This window comes from Centropristis striata, chromosome 15, assembly GCF_030273125.1.
Source record: "Centropristis striata isolate RG_2023a ecotype Rhode Island chromosome 15, C.striata_1.0, whole genome shotgun sequence".
NCBI classification, from domain to species: domain Eukaryota; kingdom Metazoa; phylum Chordata; class Actinopteri; order Perciformes; family Serranidae; genus Centropristis; species Centropristis striata.
Genome location: NC_081531.1, coordinates 23896467 through 23923717, shown reverse-complemented (window position 1 = coordinate 23923717; position 27251 = coordinate 23896467). Strand labels below are relative to the sequence as shown.

Genomic DNA, 27251 nt, shown 5'->3' with positions numbered 1-27251 from the left:
ACCATCATTTTTGTCCAAGCCTGTTTCATGATTTTATTTTTTTAAATAATTCTGTTGAAGCATGGTTGAAAAGCAATGTCTGACTTACATTGGTTAATTTTCATAGAATATTTATTTATTATTACTTTTGTCAGAATCAAGTTATTTCTGTGACCATTGTGAGTTTTTCTTTTATTAACCGAGGGGTACCAACAATTTTGTCCACATGTGTATATTATTATTAAGTCATATAGGTGAGGTTGTGCTGAAAAAAATATACCAAGTGGTGTATACAGGCAGGATAAAAAGGATTCAAAAAGTTTAAAGAGAAGGTGAAATGTAAGAAACAATCAGAATCACAATGTATTTCTACATTTTAGGACCATCTGACACTGGCTGCCAAATCTGCCAGACATAATGATATATGTTACAGTTTTGTCAATTGCTGAGATGCATCACTGGAGCCCCACCAATATGAGATTTTTGAGGCTGATATCAATTTCAGAAGGGTACAATTTGCTGATTTACAACATGGTCCCCGCTCGTACCGTTTGTACCGCTGCCATCAGGCACACATCAAAACTAACACTACAAGGCTCAGGAACAGCTTCTTCCCCAGAGCTGTGAAAGCAATCCCCCCCCTGTAGGGACACAAAATTTTTCAACAAATATGCTGTTGAATTAGGCTTTTTTTCTTCCCCATCGCAAGAGAGGTATTGCTTACACTATAATCTGAGCTAGATCGTCACTGTTTAAAAGTATTTATCTGTCACAATGTGTTTTATATTGGGTTAATGTGGTAAATATGACAGTAGCCTTGATCGAGGGAGTCAGTGACAGAGAGAGAGGGAGAAACTTCAAAAATGTGTTTGTGTATTTTGGATCTTATAACAGATAAAACAGATAAGCATGAGTGGCTCATGATGTATAGTTGATGTTTGATGAGCTGTTTAGCAATGCTGCTGTGAGTTGGAATGTAGCTTTAACCGATCTTACAAAATTATATTTTCATAAATTTCTTTTTTCATAGGTGGCTGTGATGTAGTGCAGTCAGTCACAGTATTCTAGTTAAAGGAAAACTAAACAGTGACGCTACTTCTGCTTCCTGCTACAGCATTCCTGAACACTTTATGTCTCAGTGATACACTTGGGATTACCAACAGCTTTCCAATACATTGTTACACATTCAAGATCTCTCCACACCACTCAATCATTCCTTAGGTAAGTGGAGGGTTTTGGGGGCTTGTCGTCCTTGAGCTACAGCGGACTCATGAATGGAGCGATATTACAGAGTTTCAGGAACAAGATGACACCTCAACTAGGACACTTTCAGCCTTTCCTTAAAATACCCACCTAACCCTCTTGTCGTCTTCAGCCCTCAAATTCTGTGCTCCTCCCACCCAGTCTTTCTCCTCCTCTCTTTTCCTGTCTGTCCTCATCTGCTGGTAGACGGTGAGTAGCCAGAGCCAGAAAATGCTGCAAAGTCTCAAAGTAGAGATGGGCTAGTCTGGCTACGTAAACATCAATTTCTGTCGCTCTACATACATCATCTGGTATAACTGATTCGATTGGCTAAGAGCTACATACAGATGCTTTTGATAGACATTCGTAGCGCCCAAAAAACGGCTCTGGAGGATCATAAACCACGCCTCCTCTACGGACAAATGAATTGCTGGTGTCCAGACTAGATCTCATTTGTGATATAGTCTGGCATTAGCCAGGCTACATTTCTCCAATAATTCATTTAAACATATTCTGTTGACTTGCAGGTGAAATGCATTTTGTTTGAAAGCAATGAAAAATGTTTGGTCCACATAGGCTTCTGTTTCCCTGACTGTGTGAAAAGTTTTGACAATAGGTGCTTTTCCACTATAGTTGAATACCCGGAACGAGGCGGGTCTCCCTCACCGAAGCGACCCTATTTTGAATGTGAGCCGTCCCTAAAAAACGAACGGTGAAACGGCCGTTTTTTGGCCCTGTCAAAGAGCAGAGCCATTTTTCTCCCCTGTAAAAAGCCTGGTTTCTGATTGGATAGAATGTTAAGCGGGATGTGACGTAGTACTCGGCGACACAACAACATGCGCCATTTTTAAAAGCTGACGAAGTAGCAAGTAGTCACATAATTCATCGTCCATGATCATTGCCGCCATGTGCATGAACACAGCAACAGAAACACAGCAGCTCTGCTCCTTTCACCTCTGCGTTTCCTTCCTTATTGTTTACGTTCGGTGCGTCTCCAGTGTTTAATCCATTGCGTATGTAACGTCACGGTCGCTAATTGATTATTTCAAGCCCCCTCTTCTGCCAGTGAATACCTGTGGGGTGGACATGGAGGTGGTGCCAAGTATCTAGGTGTATGCCTGGATAATAAGTTGGACTGGTCCCTAAACACAGACGCTCTCTACAAAATGGGGCAGAGCCGCCTCTTATTCTTCTTGAAGCTCAGATCTCTGGACATCTGTAGTAAGATGCTGCAGATGTTTTATCAGTCTGTGGTGGTAGTGTGTTGTTTTATGCTGCAGTCTGCTGGGGAGGCAGCATCAGACACAGAGATGAAGACGGTTGGACAGACTGGTCTTAAGAGCTGGTTCTGTGGTTGGAGTCAGGTTGGACACACTGGAGGAGGTGGTGGAGAGATGACCTGTCAACATGTTCCAGGCCATCCTGAAATACCCGGATCATCCACTACACAAAACCTTTATGGACCAAAAAAACAGCAGTGGACAGCTCCTCTCTCTCTGTTGCAGGACGGAGAGATTTAAAAGATCCTTCTCTCCGACAGCCATCAGGCTGTCTCATTCTAACAGAGATTCTACAAGACTAACTGAATTTCCCCTCGGGGATCAATAAAGTAATTTTGATTTTTATTTAATTTGATTGATTGATTGATTGATTGATTGATTGATTGATTGATTGATTGATTGATTTGATGTGATTTGATTTGTATCAAAAACATGGTGGTGTGTTAAACATCAACAGGCAGATTCTGTTTTTATAGAAAAAATTAAATATTGTGTTTTTTTTGTGCCCTTTGTTAGTTTGCATGTCAATGTTTGTTTGCCCCCAGTGTTTATAAAGTCTTCATTTTTAATACTAATGAGATGCATTCTGCGTATTGACCGAATCTCTTGAACGTGGAAAATAAATCATTAAATGGAAGGAGGAATGAAAATACTTACAATGCGGTCGGGAGGAGGAGTGCTGCGGATGAAGCATTTGATCTGACCCTTCTCTCCGTAGAGTGCCTGCTGGGTCTGGGTGCTAGAGATAGTGGGAGGACCTGTAGCAACACAGACAAGACAAAACCCCTTAACCATCAAAATATAAACTGGAGCCATATATCTTCCTGCAGACCATCCCCAAGGGTAGAGCAAGAGAACATATGTATAACAAATACATTTCTAAATCAGCCAGATGTGTTTCTTTGGACAGCACTTTGTGATGTTGTCACTCAGCTAACATGCTATTGGGCACAAAGTGAAAGGTTGATAAATACCTTCTGCTTGATGTTAAGTATGAATCCCTCACTATCCATTTCCATTAAGTGTAAAGGATGCCAAAGTACAAAAACTGTCATTTCTGAAGAATCATGTGAGCTGGTCCTGCATATGGAAGTATAAAGTTAACTAAAAGAAGCTGTTTTCCTACACTCACTCAAAATGGTTGTTGCATGACTTCCCGATCAGTCAGGTGGAATTGTAAATAAAGTTCAAGTTCAAGTTTTTGAACTATTAAAGCCATTTCAACAATATAATAAAATACAGTTGATAGGAATATGCATTGGTATGCTCACATATCTCACATCACAATGACAACACAACATACACAAGACAAGAAGGCACATAAATAACAGGAAGAACAACACTAATATACATAAAAAAGTGCATGGTAACAGAGAGTAGCAGCAACTTCAGTAGGACAAACGTGCAAAGAGAGGTAGGCCATGGTTATGAGGTAGACCATAAAGTGCTTAGTGCACGTTCAGGTGATGAATAGCTTGTGGATATGTACTATCCCTAAAGTGTGATGTTTTACATGCAATGCTCCTATACCTCTTCCCTGATGCTAACAGAGTGAATAGATGGTGTGCTGGATGGGAGGGGTCAGAGGTCATGTAACTAGCTTTCCTGGAAATTCTGGTGTTATAGTGCAAGGCTATGGTGGGTAGACTACAGTCAATGATTGTAGAGGCGTACTGCCCTCTCAAGCTGTTGTTTATCCTGGCTGGTAGGACTACCAGACCAGGATGGAGAAGGTGAGCACAGCTGTGGCTGTGGCTCAGTTGGTAGAGCGGGTCGTCTTCTAAATCGAAGGGTTGGAGGTTCGATCCCTGACCATGGCAGCCTACAAGTGAAAGTATCCTTGAGCAAGATGCTGAACACCAAATTGCTCCCGATGCTGCGTTCATCTAGTGATGTGTGAATGAATTCCCAATGGTGGCAGGTGGCACCGTTTAGGGTAGCCTCTATGGAAGAATTATCCTATCTTTATTCAAGAGCGTAGATTTTCAGTTTGAGAGCATAATTTGTCTTTCTCGTGCTCAGATTTGTTCTCCTAATGCTCACATTTTGCGCTCGCACTCAGATTTCTGCTGCTTTCTTTCAAAATGTGTGCGTGCACTTAAAAATCACATGCTTGTGCTCACATTTCTTCTTCTTGGACACAAACATTTTGCTCGCACTCAAATATGTCCTGTGCGCACTCAAATCTAAAGTCTACGCGCTCAGATCTCAACTCTGCGCTCTCAAAACTTTTGTGCTCGCACCCAGAACACGCACGTCCTCTCAGGTTGAGGTGTCTGCTCAGACTGAACGATGTCCCGCCCTGCGCTTAAAATAGTGTGTTTCACCAGCCAATAGGGAGACAGCTAGATTGTGGCCCGGTCTTAGGTGCGTTCCCTCGCCTTTTTGAGCGCTCCGTCGGGGCGGGTATATGGTCTGTTTGTAAAACTGCTTCTCTCTTAAAATACACCAATTCACCATATTAGCCAGCTATTTGAATCGTCACCTATTTAAAACGCAGCATATTTATGTAGAATTAATCCTAAGTAGTCCTAAAAAGAGTTATGGTAGTTTAGATTATATATATATTTTTTTTCTAGTATTATTTATATATATATATATATATATATATATATTATTATTTTTTTTTTTTCACCTAAGACCGGGCCACAATCTAGCTGTCTCCCTATTGGCTGGTGAAACACACTAGTTTAAGCGCAGGGCGGGACATCGTTCAGTCTGAGCAGACACCTCAACCTGAGAGGACGTGCGTGTTCTGGATGCGAGCACAAAAGTTTTGAGAGCGCAGAGTTGAGATCTGAGCGCGTAGACTTTAGATTTGAGTGCGCACAGGACATATATTAGTGTGAGCAAAATGTTTGTGTCCAAGAAGAAGAAATGTGAGCACAAGCATGTGATTTTTAAGTGCACGCACACATTTTGAAAGAAAGCAGCAGAAATCTGAGTGCGAGCGCAAAATGTGAGCATGAGGAGAACAAATCTGAGCACGAGAAAGACAAATTATGCTCTCAAACTGAAAATCTACGCTCTTGAATAAAGATAGGATAATTCTTCCATAAGCCCCGAGCACTGGTCCCTACAGCTATTGCTGCAATTGCCCCGAGGCCCTAATTAATTAATTCTCCTTAACCGCTTATCCAAACTCGTGTTTGTGTGGAGCCGATCCCAGCTGACATTGGGTGAGACTCAGGTACACCCTGGACAGGTCCTCAGACTATCACAGGGCAGACACAGACAGACAACCATTAAAGTTTTCATTCACTCCTATGGGCAATTGAGAGTCACCAATTAAACATAGGCTGGATGTCTTTGGACTGTGGGAGGAAGCTGGAGAACTGGAGAGAACCCACGCTGACACGGGGAGAACATGCAAACTCCACACAGAAGAGAGAGTGGTGAAAACAGCTGAGAGAACCATCAGGACTCCACTTCCCTCTGCAGAGTATTTACAACCGTAGAGTCCAGAGGACAGCTTTCTCCATCATCAAAGACCCCACCGACCCCAACATGGACTATTCACATATCTTCCCTCACGCCGGAGTTACAGAAGTGTGAAATGCAGGATCACCAGACTCAAGAACTCATTCTTCCCCACTGCCATCAGATTCCACAATAACTAACTAGCTATTATTTGCATTACCATTTGGTCAACAACATACTGCACAACTTGCACTTGCACAAAGACATACGTGTACATACATGTTTATACATGCTGGCGGCTGTGGCTCAGTTGGTGGAGCGGTTGGTGGAGCAGTCATCTACTGACCGGAAGGTTGGTGGTTCGATCCCTGACCATGGCAGTCTACATGTCGAAGTATCCTTGAGCAAGATACTGAACCCCACATTGCTCCCGATGCAGCGTTCATCGGTGTGTGAATGAATTCCAGATGGTGGCAGGTGTGTGCCCTGGTAGCCCCTAACACCAGTATGAATGTGTGTTTGAACAGGTGAATGAGCGTAGTCTGTAGTGTTGAGCGCTTTGGATAAAAACTAGGGCCGGGACTCGATTTAAAAAATTAATCTAATTAATTAGAGGCTTTGTAATTAATTAATCGAAATGAATCACATTTTAATCGCATATAAATATTTGACCTGAGAACAGTGAGAAGTAATTTTTTTCACATGGATTTTTAGTATACCATTGAATAATGACTGAATACATAAGCTTAAGCAACAAAAATATTGTTTATTTTTGTTCAAGTCCAATAGACCAGTGCAATTTTTGCCATTAAGTGTGGTCCACGGTAGCTGCTATATGTTTTACACATGTTACACAACCATGCTCTTATCGACGATTCCATCCGTTGGTTTTTTGTAACAAAATGTCCCATCATCCACGGGGCCAACCAAAGCGTCTCAAAGCTTCTTCCTTCATGTTCACTGTGGTTTGTTGTTGTCTGAACTCATGAACGCTAGTTGGTGCTCCAGTATAATCGGTCCGCCTGAAACTCATCCAGTGAGAAACGTTCCGCTGTGCAAAAATAAGTGTGATTAAAATGCGTAATTTTTTTTTACAAGTAAATTTTTTTGTGATTAATAATTCTTAATTAACGCGTTAACATCCCGGCCCTAATAAAAACGCTATATAAGTGCACTCCATTTCCATTTATTTACCATGTACCTGCCTCTCTCTTGCAAAACCGTATATATTCATGTATATTCTTTGTATATTTGCACATATTCTTTTTTCATCGTAGTTTTTTTAAATTCTAGTTCTCTTACTTCTGCCTTCGCTGGCATCTGACAGACAGCAAAGTAAGATTTTCATTGTGCAAGGAAACATGTTTCTATTGTGTATATGACAATAAACTGAATAGAATTGAACTTACCATTCACAGTGAGCAACACCTCCTTCTCCCCAGCTCCCACTCTGGGGACGACAGCCCGGCACACATACTTCCCAGCATCCCCCTGCTTTACTGCTTTCAGTGTCAGAGTGTTCTTGTTGCTAAGCACCTGTGTTGTGAGGGAAACAGATGACTTGAAATTTGTGTCTTTATCGGCCTATGTTTCATGTCATTCTGCAAGAAAAAATGCAGGGTGCTAATGAAATATGTTCTTTCCTTTTCACGATGGGCAGTTTATGAAACTAACACATTGTTAATACCTTTTTCTTTTAGAAGGTGTCTTAGGTAGAAATAGGGGTAGAAATAACCAATTACATTTACTCTCATTACTGTAAAAAAAAAAAAAAGCTGTTTTAATGGACTTTTAATGTATTGAAAATCAATAACTCTACTTCTATTAGTACATTTTTATCCATAACCTGTGTTGTACACACACACACACACACCTCCCATGATGGAGATGATGATAATTAAATGAAAATGCAGTTGTTGGGGAATAAGACATACCACTCCTGAGCCACGTTTCATCCATACGATGGTTAGAGAAGGGTTTCCAATCCATGCACAGTTAAAAACAGCATCGAACCCCAGGTCGACCTGCAGAGACTGAGGCTCTGCTGACATCCTTGGCCCAACTGGAAGACAGAAAGAGATGTGTTGTATTTAATTATCTGCTTATCATTCAGGATAATACATTTTAAGAACTCAGCTGCCAGCAAAAAACTTCAATACAAATAGTTTATATTACTAAAAATAAAATGGTTCGGAAGCTGGACTATGCATGTAGTCTTTTATTCTTAGCCTCCTTGTGGTAAGTTATACCTTGTTAACTAGTATATCTACCAAGCTGAAAAATGTTGACCATGAGCATATCAGAAACAGACAGATTGGCAGTAACATTCAATGAGGTCTCGGGCCAAGTAGTCACAGACCAAGGGTGAGTGTTCCATATGTCTTGACAGGCGAGTGTCCAACACTTTCTAATAGAATCAAGATCTTAAAATACTTTTACCAATCTAAAACAATTACTCCATAAAAGTAACCATTACTGCTACAATCCTACTAACATCATGAGACCACAGTGCATTGAGAGACAAAGATGGAGAAAAAGAGAAAGCACAGCTCTTTTACAGGAGTGAGCGCATGTACAGGAGAGAGAGAAACAGAGAGGTAGTAGGTAGGTTTTGGTAGTGATGTGTACTCTTGCCTGTGCTGCTAGTTACGGTGCCCCCTGGTGGTAACGCTCCCCACCCTTTTAGAACCTGTGTCCTACCCATTTTAACTGTTAATGAAATAAAGATTGTGTATTCATTTCATAACAGTGTTCTGTTTGCTGGAGTATCTGATATTACTCTCAATTACCTATGTTTATTACAGGCCTATGTTAACCATACACATCCGCCGAGGCAGGCACCCACTCATCTGTTTGTCTGTTATGTCGGTAAACATCTGGGCCCCCCAGTGTCCAAACAGTTCTCAGGCCTATTCTGGTAAGGGTTTCCTGGTCTAGTGGTCTAGTGGCTGGCTCCACACGTAGTGGAGGAGCAGTCAGTAAATCAATGCGCATTCTTTCATAGTGTCACATTGATTCTTCCTTTTATTGCATAAAAGCAACAGCAAAAATAAATAAAACTCATCTCATTGCTTTGTCTCTCAAAATGCGGTTGAAAAATAGTTTGCCCTTCCGCTCTCTAGCCAAACACACCTGTTCACTTGTGCTCAGGTGACATCTACATCTCAAGTTTACGCCCCCTGACGTCATCATTGCATCATCATAATCATTTCAGCAATATTACTTCCACATGATCAACAGAATTTCATTATGATCAGCATAATTTGATACACAGATGGCAACATGATTATTAGTTATTCACATTGTTGGAGCTATTTAGTTATTGTTAGTATTTAGTTGTCTGTTTAGTTTATAAATAACAGAGAGAATAGTTTGATTATTCTGGACGTCTGTTTATTTTGATAATATTTTTGTTTTTTGCTAGTTAATTGTTTAGTTTAATCATCATTATTGTTTGGCATATTTAGTTTTCAAATTATTTTTGTGTTTTATGAAATTTTGGTTGGCACCGTGGGCGCCAAATGTTATACATGTTTCTTTGTTCTCTTTGTTTGCTTGCTCGTTATGGATTAAATTAACCGTTGGAACTCACAGCCATGCATGGACTGTAGCTTCTTTGCCTGCGTACACCACACGCCCATGGTGCATCAGTGGCATTTTGATTAAGTTTGTTTTAAGTTTAATTTTGTCGTTGATGTTTTCGGAAAAAATTGCCACTACTCACTAACCTGGGTATACCCAGACTGCCTTGCGCGCTCGATATCATTTCGAACTGCCAAGGGGTCTGGAAACCAGAGGGGTTTCTTAGCCCTGTTTTAGGGATCCAATCACAGAACGGGGAGGGATGGCAAGACGATGACGCGTGCTACCCGGCAGATGGAAGCTTGTAGTTTTCTTACAGATCCAACATGGCTGCAGCAGACGCAAAACTTTCTTTAGCTGTAGATGGTGTTTTAAATAGTTTAGAGCGAAACTTGAAAGGCGAAAGGTCTCTCGCCGAGATCACCGGCGTTACGGTAGCAGGGCTAATAGCGGTATCGCTACACTACCGTTACGGCGTTAGCGGTAGCTATTAGCCCCGCTATTGTAACGCCGGTGATCTCGCTACGAGCCAGGGGACAGCGGAGCCACCGAGAGACCCGCAGCACCTTGTTTATTGCCCATAAAATTAGTGGATGTGTGTGGCTGAATGACATGAGGGGGAATAAAGCGTGAAAATAAATAATCTTGCAGAAAGCGAGAACTGGAGAAGCAAAGCAGCAAGCAACACTCTCTCACAGACACACACACAACAAACATCAATTTCTGTCACTCTACTACGTCATCTGGTATAACTGATACGATTGGCTAAGAGCTACCTACAGACGCTCTTAGCCAATCGCATCAGCTCACACCAGCTCACATCTAAAGACAAGTGTTTAGAGTTTTTAGTCCCAGCCTACTCTTACACTGAGATTTTAGACAGACTCTGAATCTTGCAGGGTAACTATTTACAAGACTACAACTAGATTCTTTTTGCGTTTTTTTCCTACCATGCATTTTTTTTAAATGTAAAAAACTTACAAATGTAGAAGCAGCTATAGGCTCCAGCAGCTGTAGTGTGTGCAGTGGTTTGTGTTGAAAGAACAACAACAAAAAGAAGAGAAGAAGCCACAAAATGCCCCCTCACAAAGCTGAAAAAAATGAGCGAAAAAGAACAATAATTGGAGATTTTTAAACGTCTTCTTCTCTGGCATAATTTCACCTCGAGACTCCATTTAAACTTTAAATAGTAGACACAAGTCTTTTCATTTTCGTCTTTTCATCGAAGTCGTTTCGATAGATCATATAGTTTTTTTTATCAATCCCTGTTCAATGACCATGATCATTTTTGGAGAAATTCTGAGATTATAATGGGTGTGTATTGCACGGAATGTTGGTGTCACAGTGTGTGACATCATCGCCAGAGTGAAGAGGGAGAGAAAAAATTGTCAAAAAATAAATTTTAAAACTGCGCTCCAGGCTGCAAATTCCACTCTACAGAAATAATGTATCCATAGAAACGTAGGAAAATTTGTCTTCTCACTCACAATCCTCTGGTAAAGCTGTCAGAGTTATAGTTTGGGCGTAGGACGCACAGCTCCCATATTAAAAATGCAGGAAGATTTCTGAAAAAGGGAGATGTAACAGATTTTTTAGAAACATATGTAGACGTTCAGGAAGAACTCAGGACGCTCAAAGTGAAGTCAGATCAATGATAGGTATTATGGTTTTGCCAAAAATGCTTTCTGTTTCTATGTTTGCCTTTTATCTTTGCTCTGATCACACTTACAGATACACACACACACACATGCGCGTAAGCGCGCACACTCCTCCAGATACACATGCTTGAAACACACACACGCCCGCACGCACGCACACACACACAGGTAACTTTATGTGATTCTAATTACACACACACACACACAAGTAACTTTATGCGATTTTCGTTACACACACAAATGTGCGCGTATGCGCGCACACTCTTCCAGATACACACACACACACACACACATTTTGAGGTTAAAGGGCATAGGTTGCTGTATAAATAAATACTTGAAAAGGAATGCTTGTTGGAGGTGTGCTCCTTGTATATAATATAGTATCATAACATTACTAGTATTAATTATTATAAATCTCTGAAGAATCTCATCATAGTGTACACACACTGGCAGTAGCCCCCGTGGCCCTTTCAGAATTTCCCCAGAGGAAATTTTCTGGTTCAGTCATATAGTTTTCAAGTTTTTTACATGTTTTCAACTATTACTTTGAAAGCTGTTTAACATATTTTCATACAAATCTGAAAGAGTAAGCACAGCCTGTTTCACTGCAAGAAGAGATCAGGGGTAGGGGTAAAAAAGCATTACCAAAGAAGAATCCAGGCAGTGATTAAGTGTCCTTACAAAACACAGCAGGGAAAACAAATGAGTTGTATATGAATGCCTGCTATGACATTTGAACATAGAGAGCTGGTCTGTGCTTAGGTTCGATCCAGCTGACAAACACTCACAGTAGACGTCCACGTTTCTGCTGATGTTAGTGTGGCCCAGTGCATTGGTGACATCACAGGACACAGGCTCAGTGAAGAAAGAGTGATCGACAAGAACCTCGTAGGTGTCACCTGCTACGTCTAGAACATGACCTCCTTTGGCCCATCTGAAAAGAACAGAAAGAGTATTTTGATTTGTTTTTTCTTTACAACATTTATTCCATAAGCAGCAACAGTGGTCCTCGATGGAAACAACAAACAGACATATAGATAAAAAAACAACAACAACATAGGCCATAGGTCTGCATTCAAATCTATGGAAACAAACAACATGTTACTTATTGCATATCTGGGGCGCCCTGTAGCTCCCTGTGCCCTCTGTCTTAAGGCTGAGTCCATTCCGAAGCGGGCGGGGGTTTGATTCTGACTTTCGGAACTTTGCGGGATTTGATCTTTTATATGAACATCTTCTTCAAATGCAGCAGTGTATTTGCAAGCATTCACCTCACAAGCATCTTTTTTTTTAATTTAAGCTTTATTTAACCAGGAAATATCCCATTGAGATTAAGAACCTCTTTTTCAAGGGAGCCCTGGCAAAAAGGCAGCAAACACAAAATACAGTTACATATTTACATAAGACACATACCTTAAACGCGTTATGAGAAACAAGTGCATATTGTTTTAAAAGTGCTCAAAGAAATGAAGTCAGTTAGTTTCCAGTCTTTCTGGAGCATATTCCATGCATAAGGTAGGCAGAGTAAACAAATGCCCTTATACCCAACTCCATACGAGCATAAGGGACAGAAAGCAACAATTGATCCAGCATTTCTCAGAGAAATTAAGGTGCAAATGTATAAAGGCAGCAGTCCCAATATTGCCTTATAAATGAAAGTATACCAATGACTAGCCCTTGGAGTGGGCAGAGCAGGCCATCCTACTTGAGAGTATAATTCACAATGGTGAGTGGACATCTAACAGTTAGTAATGAACCTCAAAGAAGCATGATCTTTCTAAGACATTGAGCAGCAGCATTCATGTACAAAAGATCTCTGGAATCCAACACAGATGTTGCAGTGACAAGACACATTTTTACATTAAAAGAAAAACACAACTTATTTCGAAAATAAAAACCCAATTTTAGCCTCAGCTTCTTCACACAATTTTCTATATGTGGCTTTTTCATTTCATTTTTCATTCACGTGTCTGAGAGAGCAGCTTTGAAGGCAGGGATGGGGATGAGCTGGTCCAGTTTGAGGGTTTTTTGCAGAGCATTCCAGTCAGCCGACTGAAAGGATGCGAGACCAATGGAGGTGGAGGTTTTCGGTATTTTTAATTTGTGAGGACCAGGTATTGTTTGTGACAGACAAAGGGTGCAATAGGTGATGCAGATAGGGGGGTGAAAGACCAAGAAGGGTTTTGTAAATAAAAGTAAACCAGTGCATGTTTCGACGGGTGTGAAGTGAAGGCCAGTGGACCAGAGAGTATAGCGTGCAGTGATGTGCAGTGGGTGGAATGGTAGAGGGTGTCAAGTTTGGAAAGTGTACCTTTGCATGCAGACCTGTATATGATGTCACCATAATCAAACATGGGGAGAATGGTAATTTTGATGAGGGTGAGTTTGGCAGAAGAGGTGAAGGTGAAACGGTTTCTGTAGAGGAACCCGAATTTGGCCTTTACTCTGGATTGAATGTTTGAGATATGGTTGGAAAAGGATAGTGTGCTGTCTAACCAAATGCCCGAGTACTTATAGACCGTGACCTGGTTCAGGGAAGTACCCTCGCTGGTGGTGATATTGAGGACGGGGGGGCATAGCACCCTTACAACAGAACCACATGACCTTGGTTTTTGAGGTGTTTAGAGACATTTTAAGGTGAGTGAAAGCCTGTTGCATGTGGAGGAAGCTATCTTGAAGTGTTTTGATTTCAGTGTTGGAGGAAGGACCAGTGGCATAAATGATTGTGTCATCAGCATAGAGATGAATAACTGTGTTACCAGAAGACAGAGGTATGTTATTAATGTATATGGAGAACAGTGTAGGACCGAGTATGGAGCCTTGGGGGACACCCTTGGGTACTGGAAGAGGATGAGAGAGAAGGTTTTCAAACCTCACCCGCTGTACCCGATGTGAAAGATAGTGAGAAAACCAGGACAGTGAATGATTAGTGACCCCAATACTAATCAGTTTATCTAAGAGGATGTTATGATCAACAGTATCAAAAGCTTTGGCAAGGCCAATGAATATTGCAGCACAGTGTTGTTTAGTAACAACCCAGACAGTATACCATACATATCCAAATATCTAGTTAGCTGTTTGTTGACAAGCTTTTCAAATACTTCGGACACACAAGGGAAGATGGAGATGGGCCTGTAATTGTTTGGGTCAGCCTGATCACCACCCTTAAACAGAGGAGTTACAGTTGCTTCTTTCCAATCGGATGGTATCTCGGCCGTCTGGAGGGAGAGGTTAAAGATATCTGTCAAGGGAGTTGCAATGATGGGGGCAGCAATCTTGATAAAGAATGCAGCAAGCTCATCAGACCCAGCTGGTTTTTTGGGGTCCAGTGAGGTTAATTCCTGCAAGACGTCTCCCACCAAGAAGGGCCTAAGGGAAAAACTGTGAGGGGGAACAGAGAGGTCAGGAGCATAACCAGGAGTGGTTACCAAGGGCTGAGGGGTTGGGCTTAAGGGCAAGGGGGTCTTAGAAATGCAGGAGGGGTTTGAAGACTCAAAATCAAAACCAGACTTAATGTGCTGATTGAAAATATCAGCCATGGAGTTCTTATCTGTAACAATGAGATCATCCACTTTAAGTGACAAGGGTCGACCGTTTCTGACCGTGTTCCAAAAAATACTGGGGTTGGAGCCAGATATTGTAAATTGTAAAATTAAGTAGCCAGCTTTGGCCCATCACACCGCTTGTGTAGCCTTATTCCGAATCTGGCGAAACAAAAGGCTGTCAGTGGAAGACCCAGATAGGCGTGCTTTCCGCCAGGCGGCGTTTTTATGGTGTAGCAACACTGCGAGATCACGGTTAAGCCAGGGACTGTAGCGTTTTTTTTATCTGTAGTGTTTTAATTGGGGCATGCTTGTTTATGACGGCTCTAAAAAGGTCTCTGAACATCAGCCATGCATCGTTCACGGTGGTGATCAGGCTGATTCTATGCCAGTGTACATTGGCAAGATCATGCAAGAAGGCTTGAATATTGAACTGTTTTAGAGTACGATGAGTGAGTCATCAATTAAGACTCAGACTAAGTATTTATACATATGAACCACCTCTATTTCACTGCCCTCAAGAATGGACACTGTGGGAACCATTTGAGGCAATTTTTTACTGTTAGAAAACAACATACGCTTTGTTTGATCTGCATTAAGAAACCAGTTTCGAGTGAATCAATGAGTTTTGCACAGCTACAAATGCTTTCTGCAAAGATCCAACAGCCTGAACAAAAGTTTCTCCACAGCAGTAAATAACTGTGTCGTCAGCATGGAAATGCACATTTGTATCAGATACATTTAGACCCAAGTCATTGATATAAATGATAAATAAGAAGGGCCCCAATACAGAACCCTGTGGCACCCCCTTGTGGACAGTAATAATTTCATAACACAGACCATCATATTTAATGCATTGGGACCCATTACTGAGATAATTTGAGAACCAAGCAACTGTGTGCTCTGAAAATCCTGAGTGACGTAGTCGAAGTTTTAAAATATCATGATCGATGGTGTCAAATGCTTTTGACAAATCAATAAAAAGAGATGCACAGTGTAGTTCTTTGTCAAGTGCTACAGTAATGTAATTTACCACCTCCATTGCTGCTTTGATGGTACTGTGTTTTTTTTCTGACTTTAGAGTTAGCCTAAGTGGCAATCCCTGGCAGCCATGTGTAGCTGACGTGGACCTATGCCCTCCTGTGAGGAGACAACACAGGAGAATTTCCCTACTGGGAGCAATAGAGTATTGTTATGCCATAAAGTATTATGTGGTGCAAAAGGAAACCTGAGGTATGCTGAAGCCTCGATGAGCTGCTCATTAAAAATAAAGCTATAGATGACATTTGCTTTTATGTGCATGATCTTCTGCATTAAAATATGGTTTGATATATCTGTAGCTCGTTGACTGTGCTCCTTTTGTGACTATGCCAACACCACATAAGGATCAGGAGTAGGGTGGCCATTTCCTTCACATCAAAAAGGAGGACACTTTGCATACACGGGGACACGCAAGCAGATATTTGTTTGGTAAGATCCGGTTTTAAGCAGAGTTGTACTCCGATTAGCTCGATGCTTGTCAGTGCTAGCATGTCTCTCAATAGCTGCTTTGCCTTTGCTGCTCACATCTACATCGCTTTGACATAATGTACAAAAAAATGAAACTCATCCCTCTTACTTTTGGTAACAAACCCATGTTCTCTTGCCCATTCCAGGTTAAAGGAGGTCTTTCGCTTAGGCATTTTCAGACTTTCAGTCTGAGAGCTTGATTGACAGCCTGGTGGTAGCAACCAGCATGAGCTTGTGTTGTGGTAAATCAACACATGGCTCATTTGAATATTCATATGAGCCATGTGTTGATAGGTCACCACACGAAAATGTAACCAATGAAATTAGTTATTTTGACACACATTTTTATCCTGTAACTATTAAACTAACAAGGTAACGTGTGAAAAGACAGACCTTTTTTGTTTTTTTCTTTGAAGGAGGACAAATGAGTGTCCGGCTTAAGGTTGCGCCTGCAGCCAGACAGGGCATTTAAAAGCCGGACTGTCCGACGGATGGCCACCCTAATCAGGAGTAGCATCTGTCTAAAGATAGCACATATACTAAAGTTGAAGGATGTCTTTAGAAATAGATCATATAATGGCTGTTCATGGACTTTTGTAATATTCATTATTCACAAAGGAAAATTTAAAGTGTTTGTGATATATAACTTTAGCTCTCAGTCATCACAACTGTGACTTTTTGGTCTCCTTTTGTCTGCTCGATGCAGGCGACTGAAACACTCACGTCATTTTTTTTGTCAAAACACAACTTCTCTCACCTTTCCTTTCTGAAACTTGACCACACATTTCACAGTAGAAGTTGTCAATGTTTTAACACACTTCCTATCAGTCTTCAGTTTGCCATTGCATAGTTTGGTCCCCTGACACATCCAGTAACTATAAAAGAGGTGAACACCTTGTCAGATTACCATTTGTGGCTTCTTCAAAAGGACTGAAGATAACACATAGCTACTACAGTGTTTAATGTGAGTTGTGTTGAACAATCCAGCTCTGAAAGGACACCTCTTTCTTCCTTGCAGACATATTTGATTATCTTCTGCGTTCCACCTCGTGAAATGGGCAGGTTTCAGCCTCTCATCATAAGCATCTCATCCTGATTTATAGCAACCTGTCAAAAACATGAACTTTTTTTATTAATAAAAGTCTTTATAGTCATATCTTCCCTAAAATCACTTTTAAAACCTTTGCTGCTTTTACTACATGTGGATAAAAATATCATCGTCACCTTAATTTTAGTTCTCATCAAGTTGCTTTGATCACTTAACTCAGTGAAGTGTTCTGTGATGACAAACTACCGATGCATGTCATTGAAAGACCCTGCTCTGATTACTTAAGACTGAGAACCACAATATGTATTTAGATATTGTTCTTTAACAGTACAGGGACAAATACTGTATCTATATTACAAGAAAAACTTCCAGTTAACTCCTACAGTGAGGGCAGAACCATAGACAAGAGAAAGAGGAGGTTGATGATTAGCAGATGGAAAATATTCCTGATTTATCAGTGAACAGGGAGAAAGTTGCTCATCTAGAATAGAATAATAACATCATGTGTAGAAGTGATGGTCTGGCATTACTTTGCTCTGTGAATGAGACACAGATGAATATTTTCTATCCGGTTAGTCAGTAATGTTTAGAGAAGGTAATGGGGAAAAATCCAGCTCCATTACATGTTTTCTTTACAGGTGGTGCAGGGACTGGAAAGAGCCGTTTAATAAAGGCTCTTCAGTATGCAATGAGGTTATTGTCAACCGCGTCCTCATCCAGACGGAACTTTTGTTTTGTTATGCGCTCCCACAGGGATTGCAGTTTACAATCTACATGCAGCTACTATCCATTCTGCATTTAGCATTGGTAAAGATGTCAGCCTTTTTTTATCAACTGCCTCCAGTGACAGGGAAAATCCTGTATTTATATGATGTGGGTGTTCATTTGTGGTCGAGCCTTTTAGTGTTGTCGAATTGAAAACAGTTGTCAGTCAACAAGATCATGTCTTTGCAGAGTCGTAAAACAGGGTCAGAACTTGTTCAAAGTGGACTGCAATGACATTGACATAATGAAACATTGTGAAACTGGGGAAGGCAGATCAGCTTTAGACATTTTCCCAAAAAAGAAGTAAGTCAATGATCGTATTTATCACAAAGTCCGGTAAAACCCTGTCTTTTCCTGGCACCACCGTCAATGACATCACTTGCAAGGTCCGTAATGTGCTGGAAGCTCATCCATCGGTGAACACCATGGTTGTCCACATGGGCACAAATGATATTCTGTGGCAGCAGTTGGAAATTTTAAAACATGATTTTATCCAGCTTCTGAACATTGTAAAGAAAGCAAGAGTGTGGAGCTTCATCTCCGGACCAGTCCCCTTGCTTGGCAGCGGGATGGGGCGTTTCTGCAGGCTACTGAGCCTCCACACCTGGCTCTCCACCACTTGCCAGGAGCATGGTGCTGTTTTTTCGACAATTTTAATCTTTTATGGGAGCATTGTGACTCTTTCAGGCATGATATGATTCATCTCAAATGTCAGGGATCACGCCTACTGTCTTCAAATTCCACAAGGTAGTGTGTGCAGTCCATTTCTCTCTTTACCATATTAATTAATTACCTTTTTGAAGAGAGATTGAACAGAGTATAGGAAAATCACTCTATGATGATGACGGGGCGCTGTGGGTCAGGGGTCGTAATCTGGAGTACATTAGTAAGAACTAAGTCACAAGTTATATGCTTCACAAAGCAGTCAGTAAACATAAAGCTTTATGGCTTTAGGCTTTGAGGGTGGTCAGATTCCCTGGACTTATTTTTGATGAAAAGTTTACCTGGGCCTTGCACATCGACAAAATGAAAACTAAGTGCATAAAAATTAAAAACTTATTATGGTGTCTGTCAGGGCGAGACTGGGGAGCAAGCAAAACAGCACTACTAAATATCTATTGGGCTCTTATGAGAGCAGCCCTAGATTATGGCTCAATCGCCTATATGTCTGCAGCAGAAACTGCTTGACGTGGAACAGGCTCATGCTCTCAGAATTTGTTGCAGAGCATTTAAAACATCACCAGTCTCTGCAATGCAAGTCGAGGAATTGGGGGAATTGCCGCTCAAAATTAGGAGAGTCAAGCTCATGTTGGCATACTGGGTAAACCTACAAGGTCAAAGCAGATCACACCCCACCAAGGCTACCTTAGAAGATTGCTGGGAGCAGAATAAGATTAATTGCTTTAGCTTTGGTTGGGTAGACAATGTCAAGGCACAACAGACAGGCCTCTGTGAACTGCATTTTAGCACTTATTGGAATACTTTTAACAATACAGTGGGTTAATAACAACTGCCATTGATCATTGTGACATCTGATAGTTTGTCAGCACTCTTAAGTATACGGATGGGGAAATCAGCATGTAGACAATCCTGTATGACTGCTCGTACTGCACAATAAGCGTTTGGTCATCTTCTTCCTTTGGGTTCCTGCTAACATAGTAGTAGATGGAAATGAGAGTGTAGATATCTTGGCGAAACAATCACTAAAACAACAGGTAATTAACATGTAAACTCCGCTAAGCAGAGGAGAGGCAAAGGCAATCATAAAGGACCATGTGGGAAAGATCTGGCAACAACACTGGGATTTGAGCGACACAGGGTGAAATCTCTACAATATACAAAAACATGTTGGGGCTGGCGGAGTAAGAAGCAGGAACCCAAAGGAGAAGATGGCCATCTCATGCCTTAGGATCGGACACACAGAATTAAACCAAACACTCCCTAGAATAGGCAAGCACCCTACAGGGCTTTGCAACCACTGCAATAAACCAGAAACAGTCAAACGTGCTGGTTGAATGTAAGACGTACGATGATGAAAGAAAGAGAGGATGGGAAACACAGTAATACCCTGGAAAGTCTTCTTGGGAAAAAATCATGCAAAGAAAACAAGCCTGTATTTAATTATCTGAGGGAAACAGGACTTATAGAGAGAATTTAGTTATGTATTTAATTATTTATATTTGTGTTGTAATATGCTATTATTTATACTATTGCCCCCCCCCCTTTCCCCAATAAATTATTTATTTACCTTAATTAGGGCCACAGGGCAATCGCACCGAGCACTATTGTTATACTGTGGATTTTTTCTTCTTCCGCTCCCGGACACAATTTCATCCAGCTACTAGTCCTGCAACTCTTCAAGTTGTAAGATGTTCCAGCCAGATGCAGCAGAGAAACTGAAAGCAGTTTTTCCAAATTCAGTATTTGTCCGGGGAAGATTGAGCATTTAGCAATCACTAGAGCGTGTTAGATAATTACTATGTGACCAGTTTAATAAAGTGCTGAGGTATGGTGGCATAAAGACTTTATAAATGAAGACGAACCAGTGCATGTCTCATCTCACAGATAAAGGTTCCCATCTCACCTTGTTGTATAGGATGCAGTGATAGGTGGAGTAACTGTCACCAGTGATTGCAGAGTGCAGAATGATAAAACAGAGTCCTATGAGGTGAGAGTGGAGGCAGAAGCATGTCTATAGATAACATCAGAATATTACAGAACTGATAAAAAAGACAGCCTGAATGATCCGTTTTCTACAGAACAGAGGAAAGTTTGTTTTGTTTCTGTATACTATCCGATGTGTTGGTATTCATTTACTTGTAAGTATGTCAATATGAAATTTGAATGTGAGTTTTTGGTCTAACCAGACACCGAGATATTTGCATTCAGAAAACCTTTCAATGCTGTAACCTTTTAAAGTGGTGATATGTAGACCATCTTCTGCAATATGTCCAGCTCTTATCCCCTGTTGCACTTTCCTATTAATTAAATATCAGTGTTTTGTTTAAATGGAAATATAATCAAGCTAGTGAAAGTCCAGTCAGGAAAATCTGTTTGCATGCTTAGGTTCAGTTTTATTTGTTCAGACCCTACTTACCCACAATGCCTCTTTTTCATATACATAGAACAGCGTTGCACAGGGACAACCAGGTTTGCTTTTGACAGCTGGGAATACATTATTGCACAGTTTGCATTGTCATCAGGGGCAGAGCCCTTCTAAAGGTCTGATCCTAAAATTGTCCCTGCTTAAGATGAAAAATAAAGTTATGGACGTTATCTTTAGTAAATACTGTCCCAAATTCTGTTTGACAATTGTCAAAATCTTCTGAATTAACGTTTACTAACCATCGCTGGCAAAAGTCAGATGACATCTCTTGCATCAAAGCTCAACTGGGCACCTTGGTTAGCCTGCATGCTGCTCAGTTCGCTATCTTCAGTAAATACTGTCCCACCTCCCACTTTAGTATATAACGTTAGTAACGTTAGTCTGCCAAGCTTTTACATTAACGTTCAGTTAGCTAACAATTGTTAATAAAAGTCGGATTAAGTCACTCGGCCAGGATGAACAGAATCACGTGTGTGTGTGTACGTGCCCAGCATTGTGCACAGTAACGTTAATGTTAGCCTATAAATATAATATCAACCTGAATAATGTTGTATCTGGATTGCAGTCCAAGAAAAATGTTGTTTAATTACTGCAGCTAAATCTTAACAAACCAGATAAGCTGTGTACACTGTCTTCAACACATCCCATTCGTCCATCAACAAATGACTTCAATTACTCATTGATTCATTGTTTTATATATTTTAAGCAGAAATCTGCTGCCCACTGCTCCTAAGCATGGTGTGTTCACTGGTGTGCATAAAAGGACGGGTTAAATGCAGAGTTTGAATTTCCCAATTGTTGGACTAACTGTAGGATGGTCTGCAGCTTAGAAGACTAAGTGTTAACTTATTTTCCTTTCTGGTTAATTTCCTTGATCAAATTCCTTGATCAGGTGATTTATTTGGGAGCTCCCTCTTCTACAACCAAAGACTGTGTGAGTGTGTTGGCACACAAAACATTAAAGTGGTGAATTTGGTGCAGCTCACCTGTAGTAGAGGATAGGTGGGTTGGCTTTGGCTGCGCAGTGGAATTTGACCAGATTTCCTTCTAGAACAGGCTGTGGCTCCACGGTGAGGTTGACAGTTGGCAGGTCTGCGAGAGGGAGGGGGGGGATATGAGAGGATGTAGGACAAAGCTGTACACAGGGGCTTGAACATTGTTTTAAAGTCATCAGTGGCTGAGGTTACACATTGTAAAAGAGTTGCACAAGTCTGGCCACACTTGACACCTTGTTGAGGACTATGTCTTCAGAGCTAGAATTCCTATCCGGCTGCCTTCTTTGACTATAATAAGACAACATGCTGTGTATGATAAAGCTATGCTGATTTCAGTGGAAGCAGTCTGCGGCAGATCTACCAACTTACAAGAAAGGGATGTGGGAGGCGACTATCACATCCATGAATCTTTCCCATTTTAAATTGATGTAGCTCAAGGTGTAGGAAAAATGAGAATTTTAGTAGAACCAATGGCAGAATGCAATAATAGTTTGACTATGTAAGTGTGGCATCTGACTGTTGGTTTCAAGATGGTTTTTTTTTTACATTTTTTTTTTTTTTTTACATTTTTCAGCTTTATTAGACAGTGAGTGTGAGTGAATGGAAGGGGGAGACAGAGGGCAAGACATGCAGCAAAGGGACCTTGGGCTATATTCGAAACCGGGTGCAGCAAGGACTCAACCTGAGCCACTGGGACGCCCCAGCCTTGGCATCTCTTAAATACATACCATTTTCGTAATCCATACTTCATCCATAATGACTCATACTGACAGCTCTGTATTGGCTAATAGCCGTTCACGTCACAGCAATATGAAATGTTAGATCAAGTTATTGTTATTGTGATTAATTGATTAGTTCCCTCAAATGATGCATCTATAACTGCATTATGCTGCTGGCTCAATCCCTTTTCTTTATTAGGTTTAAAGCAAGTTTAGTTCAATCTCTAAATTCTCACCTATCATGGCAAACATCTGCAGAAAGTAAAAAAGTCTTGCACCTGACTCCATCCATCCAAACATCCATTTTCATCCACTTATCCGGGGCTGGGATTGCAGGGGGGGCAGGCTAAGCAGTGTATTCCAGACGTTCCCTCTCCCAGCCACAACTTCCAGCTCCTCCTGGGGGACCCAGGCAAGGTGAGAGATATAATTCTCCACCATGTTCTGGGTCTTCCCTGGGGCCTCCTACCAGTTGGACGTGCCCAGAACACCTCTGAAGAGAGGCGCCTGGGAGGCATCCTTACCAGATGCCAAAACCACCTCAGCTGGCTCCTTTCAATGCGAAGGAGCAGCGGCTCTACTTCGAGCTCCCTCCGGATGTCTGAGCTCCTCACCCTACCTCTAGGGCTGAGCCCAGCCACCCTTCAGAGGAAACTCATTTCAGCCACTTATATCTGTAATCTCGTTCTTTCGGTAACTATCCAAAGCTCATGACCATAGGTGAGGGTTAGAACATAGATGGACCGGTAAATTGAGAGGTTTGCCTTCCGGCTCAGCTCCTTCTTCACCACAATGGTCCGCTACAACGCCCGTATCACTGTTGACACTGCAGTAAACCGCCTGTCCATGTCATGCTCCGTTCTACCCTCACTCCTAAACAAGATGCCAAGATACTTGAACTCCTTCGCTTGAGGCAGTACCTCTCTCTCCACCCAAAGGGGGCAATCCACCAGAGAACCATGGCCTCAGACTTGGAGGTGCTGACTCTCATCCCAACTGCTTCGCACTCGGCTGCAAACCGTCCCAATAAGTGCTGGAGGTCTTGGTCTGACGAAGCCAAAAGAACCACATCATCTGCAAAAAGCAGAGATGCAATTATAAGATCACCAAACCGAATCTCTTTCTCACTCTGGCTACGCCTTGAGATCCTGTCCGTGAATACCATGAACAGAATCAAAGAGAAGAGACAGCCCTGGCAGAGGCCAACACCAACTAGGAATGTGTTTGACGTTGTGTTGAATAGGCGGACACCGCTTCCCACAGTGCCCCCCACAAGACATCCCGAGGGACACGGTTGTAAGCCTTCTCCAAGTCCACAAAACACATGTGGACAGGATGAGCAAACTCCCATGACCCCTCCAGAAGTCTTGCAAGAGCAGACCAGTCTGTAAAGAGCTGGTCCGTTGTTCCACGGCCAGTTCCTCCTGAATCTGAGGTTCGACAATTGGCCAGAGCCTCCGTTCATGCACTCTGGAGTAGACTTTGCTGAGGTTGAGCAGTGTGATTTCATGGTAATTGGAACACACCCTCCGGTCCCCCTTTTTGAAAATGGGAACCACCACCCTGTCTGCCACTCCACTGGCACTGTCCCAGACCTCCATGCGACATTGAAGAGGCATGTCAACCATGATAGACCTACAGTGTCCAGAGCCTTCAGCAACTCAGGGCAAATTTAATCAAACTCTGGTGCCTTGCCGCCAGGCAGTTTTTTAACTACCTTGGTGACTTCTGCCAGGGATACTGATGTGTCTTCAGTCTCCGCCTCCCCACAGAGGACTTGTTGGCTGGATTAAAGAGTTCCTCAAAGTGCTCTTTCCATCGTCTGACAACCTCCCCAGGTCATGTCAGCAGGTCTCCTCCCCCATTGAACACAGGCCGACCGAAAGTCCTCCTCCATAGCCACCCCGAATTCCTCCCATACCTGAGTTTTCGCTTCAGTGACTGCCACAGCTGCAGCCCTTCTGGCCGAACGGTACCTGTCTGCTGCTTCCGGAGACCCCTCGGCCAGCCAAGCCCAAAAGGCCTCCTTCTTTAGTTTGACGGCCTCCCTCATCGTTGGTGTCCACCAGCGGGGTCTTGGGTTGCTGCCACGACAGGCACCAACGACCTTCAGACCACAGTTCCCACCAGCCGTGTCAACAATTGAGGCTTTGATCATGGCCCATTCGGACTCAATGTCCCCAACCTCACCCCGGATGCAGGACACATTCTTCCGGATGTGTGAGTTGAAGATCCTGCAGACAGAGGCCTCTCCCAGAAGAACTATAGAGTCCACAGGTGGTACCCCTTCCAGCACTCCACCCAGAGACTACAAAAGGCTGGATACTCCAAACTGCTATTCCGTGCGTAAGACCTACTCGTTCCTCTGGGAGAACTCCAACACGGCGGCGCTCAGCCGGGGTTATTAATAGGGTGACAAGGTGTCTCACTTTATGTTGGACTGTACAGCATTTTTATCCCTTGTCCTGCTACTCACATATTGAGAAGATGTTCCACATTTAACGGGCTCTAGCTACCAAAAGTCAAACCACTGCAGGATAGATGCTTTTGTAAAATCTGGCTTATCCAATGGCTGTGAAGAAAGCAGGAAAGACTGTCATCTAGAGGGTGTGTTCATTGTTAATCAGACTCCACACATGTGGATTAACTTGTCATTGTCACCACAAAGCCTTAAACTACCCATATTCATGCAGAAAGTAAGGAAATAAAGCTAAATCAGACTGGGTAACATGATCTATCCCAAGCTAACATATTCTAAATTACCCAGGGCCTCATGTATCAAAGAGTGCGTAGCTTTCAGTCTGAAAGATGTCGTACTCCCAAAACTAGTACGCAAGTACGTACGCAAACTCACCTCCACATGTAACTGTTCTTATGCCAGGTTCTAATCACCTGTCCGTGATGCTTCCCAATCAGCATCATGAAAATGACTATAAATTTGACGGCTTTCCCAATGATTTTCGAAAGAACAATGGCAAATCAATGTGCTGCCACTACACTTGAGGTGGACATGGTGATCTCGAAGGCAAAAAGAATTAGCTTTTTGGTGCCTCAGGTCTGGGATCAGCAACAAGGTGTTGCAGAGAACCGCACCATGGCAGAAGTTTCCCCAAACATGGCAAAATAAATTTTACGCATCAGTTTATAAGCCATACTTTGCATATACCGTATTGTCCCAAGCACCTGTAGCGTTAACATCTCCATGTTAAACCAAAGAGGGAAGAATAGGCGATCGAGACTTTGACACAGTGATTAAGGCAGGTTATCTGTGAAAAATTTGTTTCACTAAGTTTTAATTGCGCCCCATATTAATCAGAATGAGAAATACATTTTTGATCCACAGAGGGAAATTCGGTATATATGTATTTAAAAAAAGTGGAAGCAAAAATATATAGAAATGCATGTGGCGTCTGCGGGAGAAACAACGTACACAATGTTTTTGTGTGTACGTAACGTTGATACATGAAGCCCCTGATGACCTGAGGCCCATTACAACTGTCCACATTGAAAAGAAAACAATACAAATGTTCTATTCTCCCAGGCTTATGGTTCAATACCGCGTGTGTGCATGTTTGTCGAGTTTGTTTCCTGTACAGTTGGCTATATGTGCAATAATGTGATTTATTTGGGCTTTTGAATAAAATTAAAAAAATATAATAAATAAAGTTAGCATTGCTAAAAGTAATGCTGAGAAACAACATTTGATTCACATTTTACCATCATGTGTCAACAGAGGGAATAGATAATCCAATTCTGGAAGAACTGCAAAGAAACCAATAATTTTCTTGTTTGAAAAGTAAAAGAGACAACATGATAATGAATGTATTTAAGAAATATGTAATAATCTAATAAACAGAATATATGAATATCAAATGAAACAAGGAAATGTCTCACTATATTAAAGGAATCAAGACCAATAAATTAATACATATTTCATAGCTTATTTACAAAGAATGCTATAATTATAATATTTACTTTTTTCACTCTTTCACTCTTTTCACTCTATTAATAAAGCTTAATTTTAATCATTTCACGACAATTATGATTCCTGTTAGCAATTACTATTTTGTCAGAGATGTCAGCCCTGGGCTAACAAGGGTCTAAGCCCAGCACTCTGTCACACAGCACAGCACCTGATATGATTAGGGTTAAAGTTTGAGTGAGATACTGTGACACTGACTTGTGAGCCTGCAGTCAAAACTCTTAAATCATGATCGTGACTCTCCCTCTCTTTATTCTAAACAAAGACATAAAGTCTTCGAAAAGTTATTTAGACTATAATGACTCAAAACTTTCTAACAATAGAGCACACATGCAATAAATCTATGCTCTTCAGTGACCTACTTTTATTAGACTCAATACACAACTGCGGTGTGTTAAGAGACCTTCTAGCAGTGTGTGTAATT

General features: G+C 41.6%; 1 protein-coding gene across 1 annotated transcript in view; it reads right to left on the bottom strand.

Moving 5' to 3' along the window:
• The window catches only part of LOC131986284 (kin of IRRE-like protein 3), a 249033-nt gene that overhangs the window by 22414 nt on the left and 199368 nt on the right, over positions 1-27251 (bottom strand). Inside the window, exons 6-10 of the mRNA XM_059351163.1 lie at positions 22118-22223; positions 11950-12095; positions 7856-7983; positions 7331-7457; positions 3159-3259 (exon numbers count right to left, since the gene is read on the bottom strand). Of these exons, the coding sequence (XP_059207146.1) occupies positions 3159-3259; positions 7331-7457; positions 7856-7983; positions 11950-12095; positions 22118-22223 (608 nt within the window). The remainder of the gene's footprint in view (positions 1-3158; positions 3260-7330; positions 7458-7855; positions 7984-11949; positions 12096-22117; positions 22224-27251) is intronic.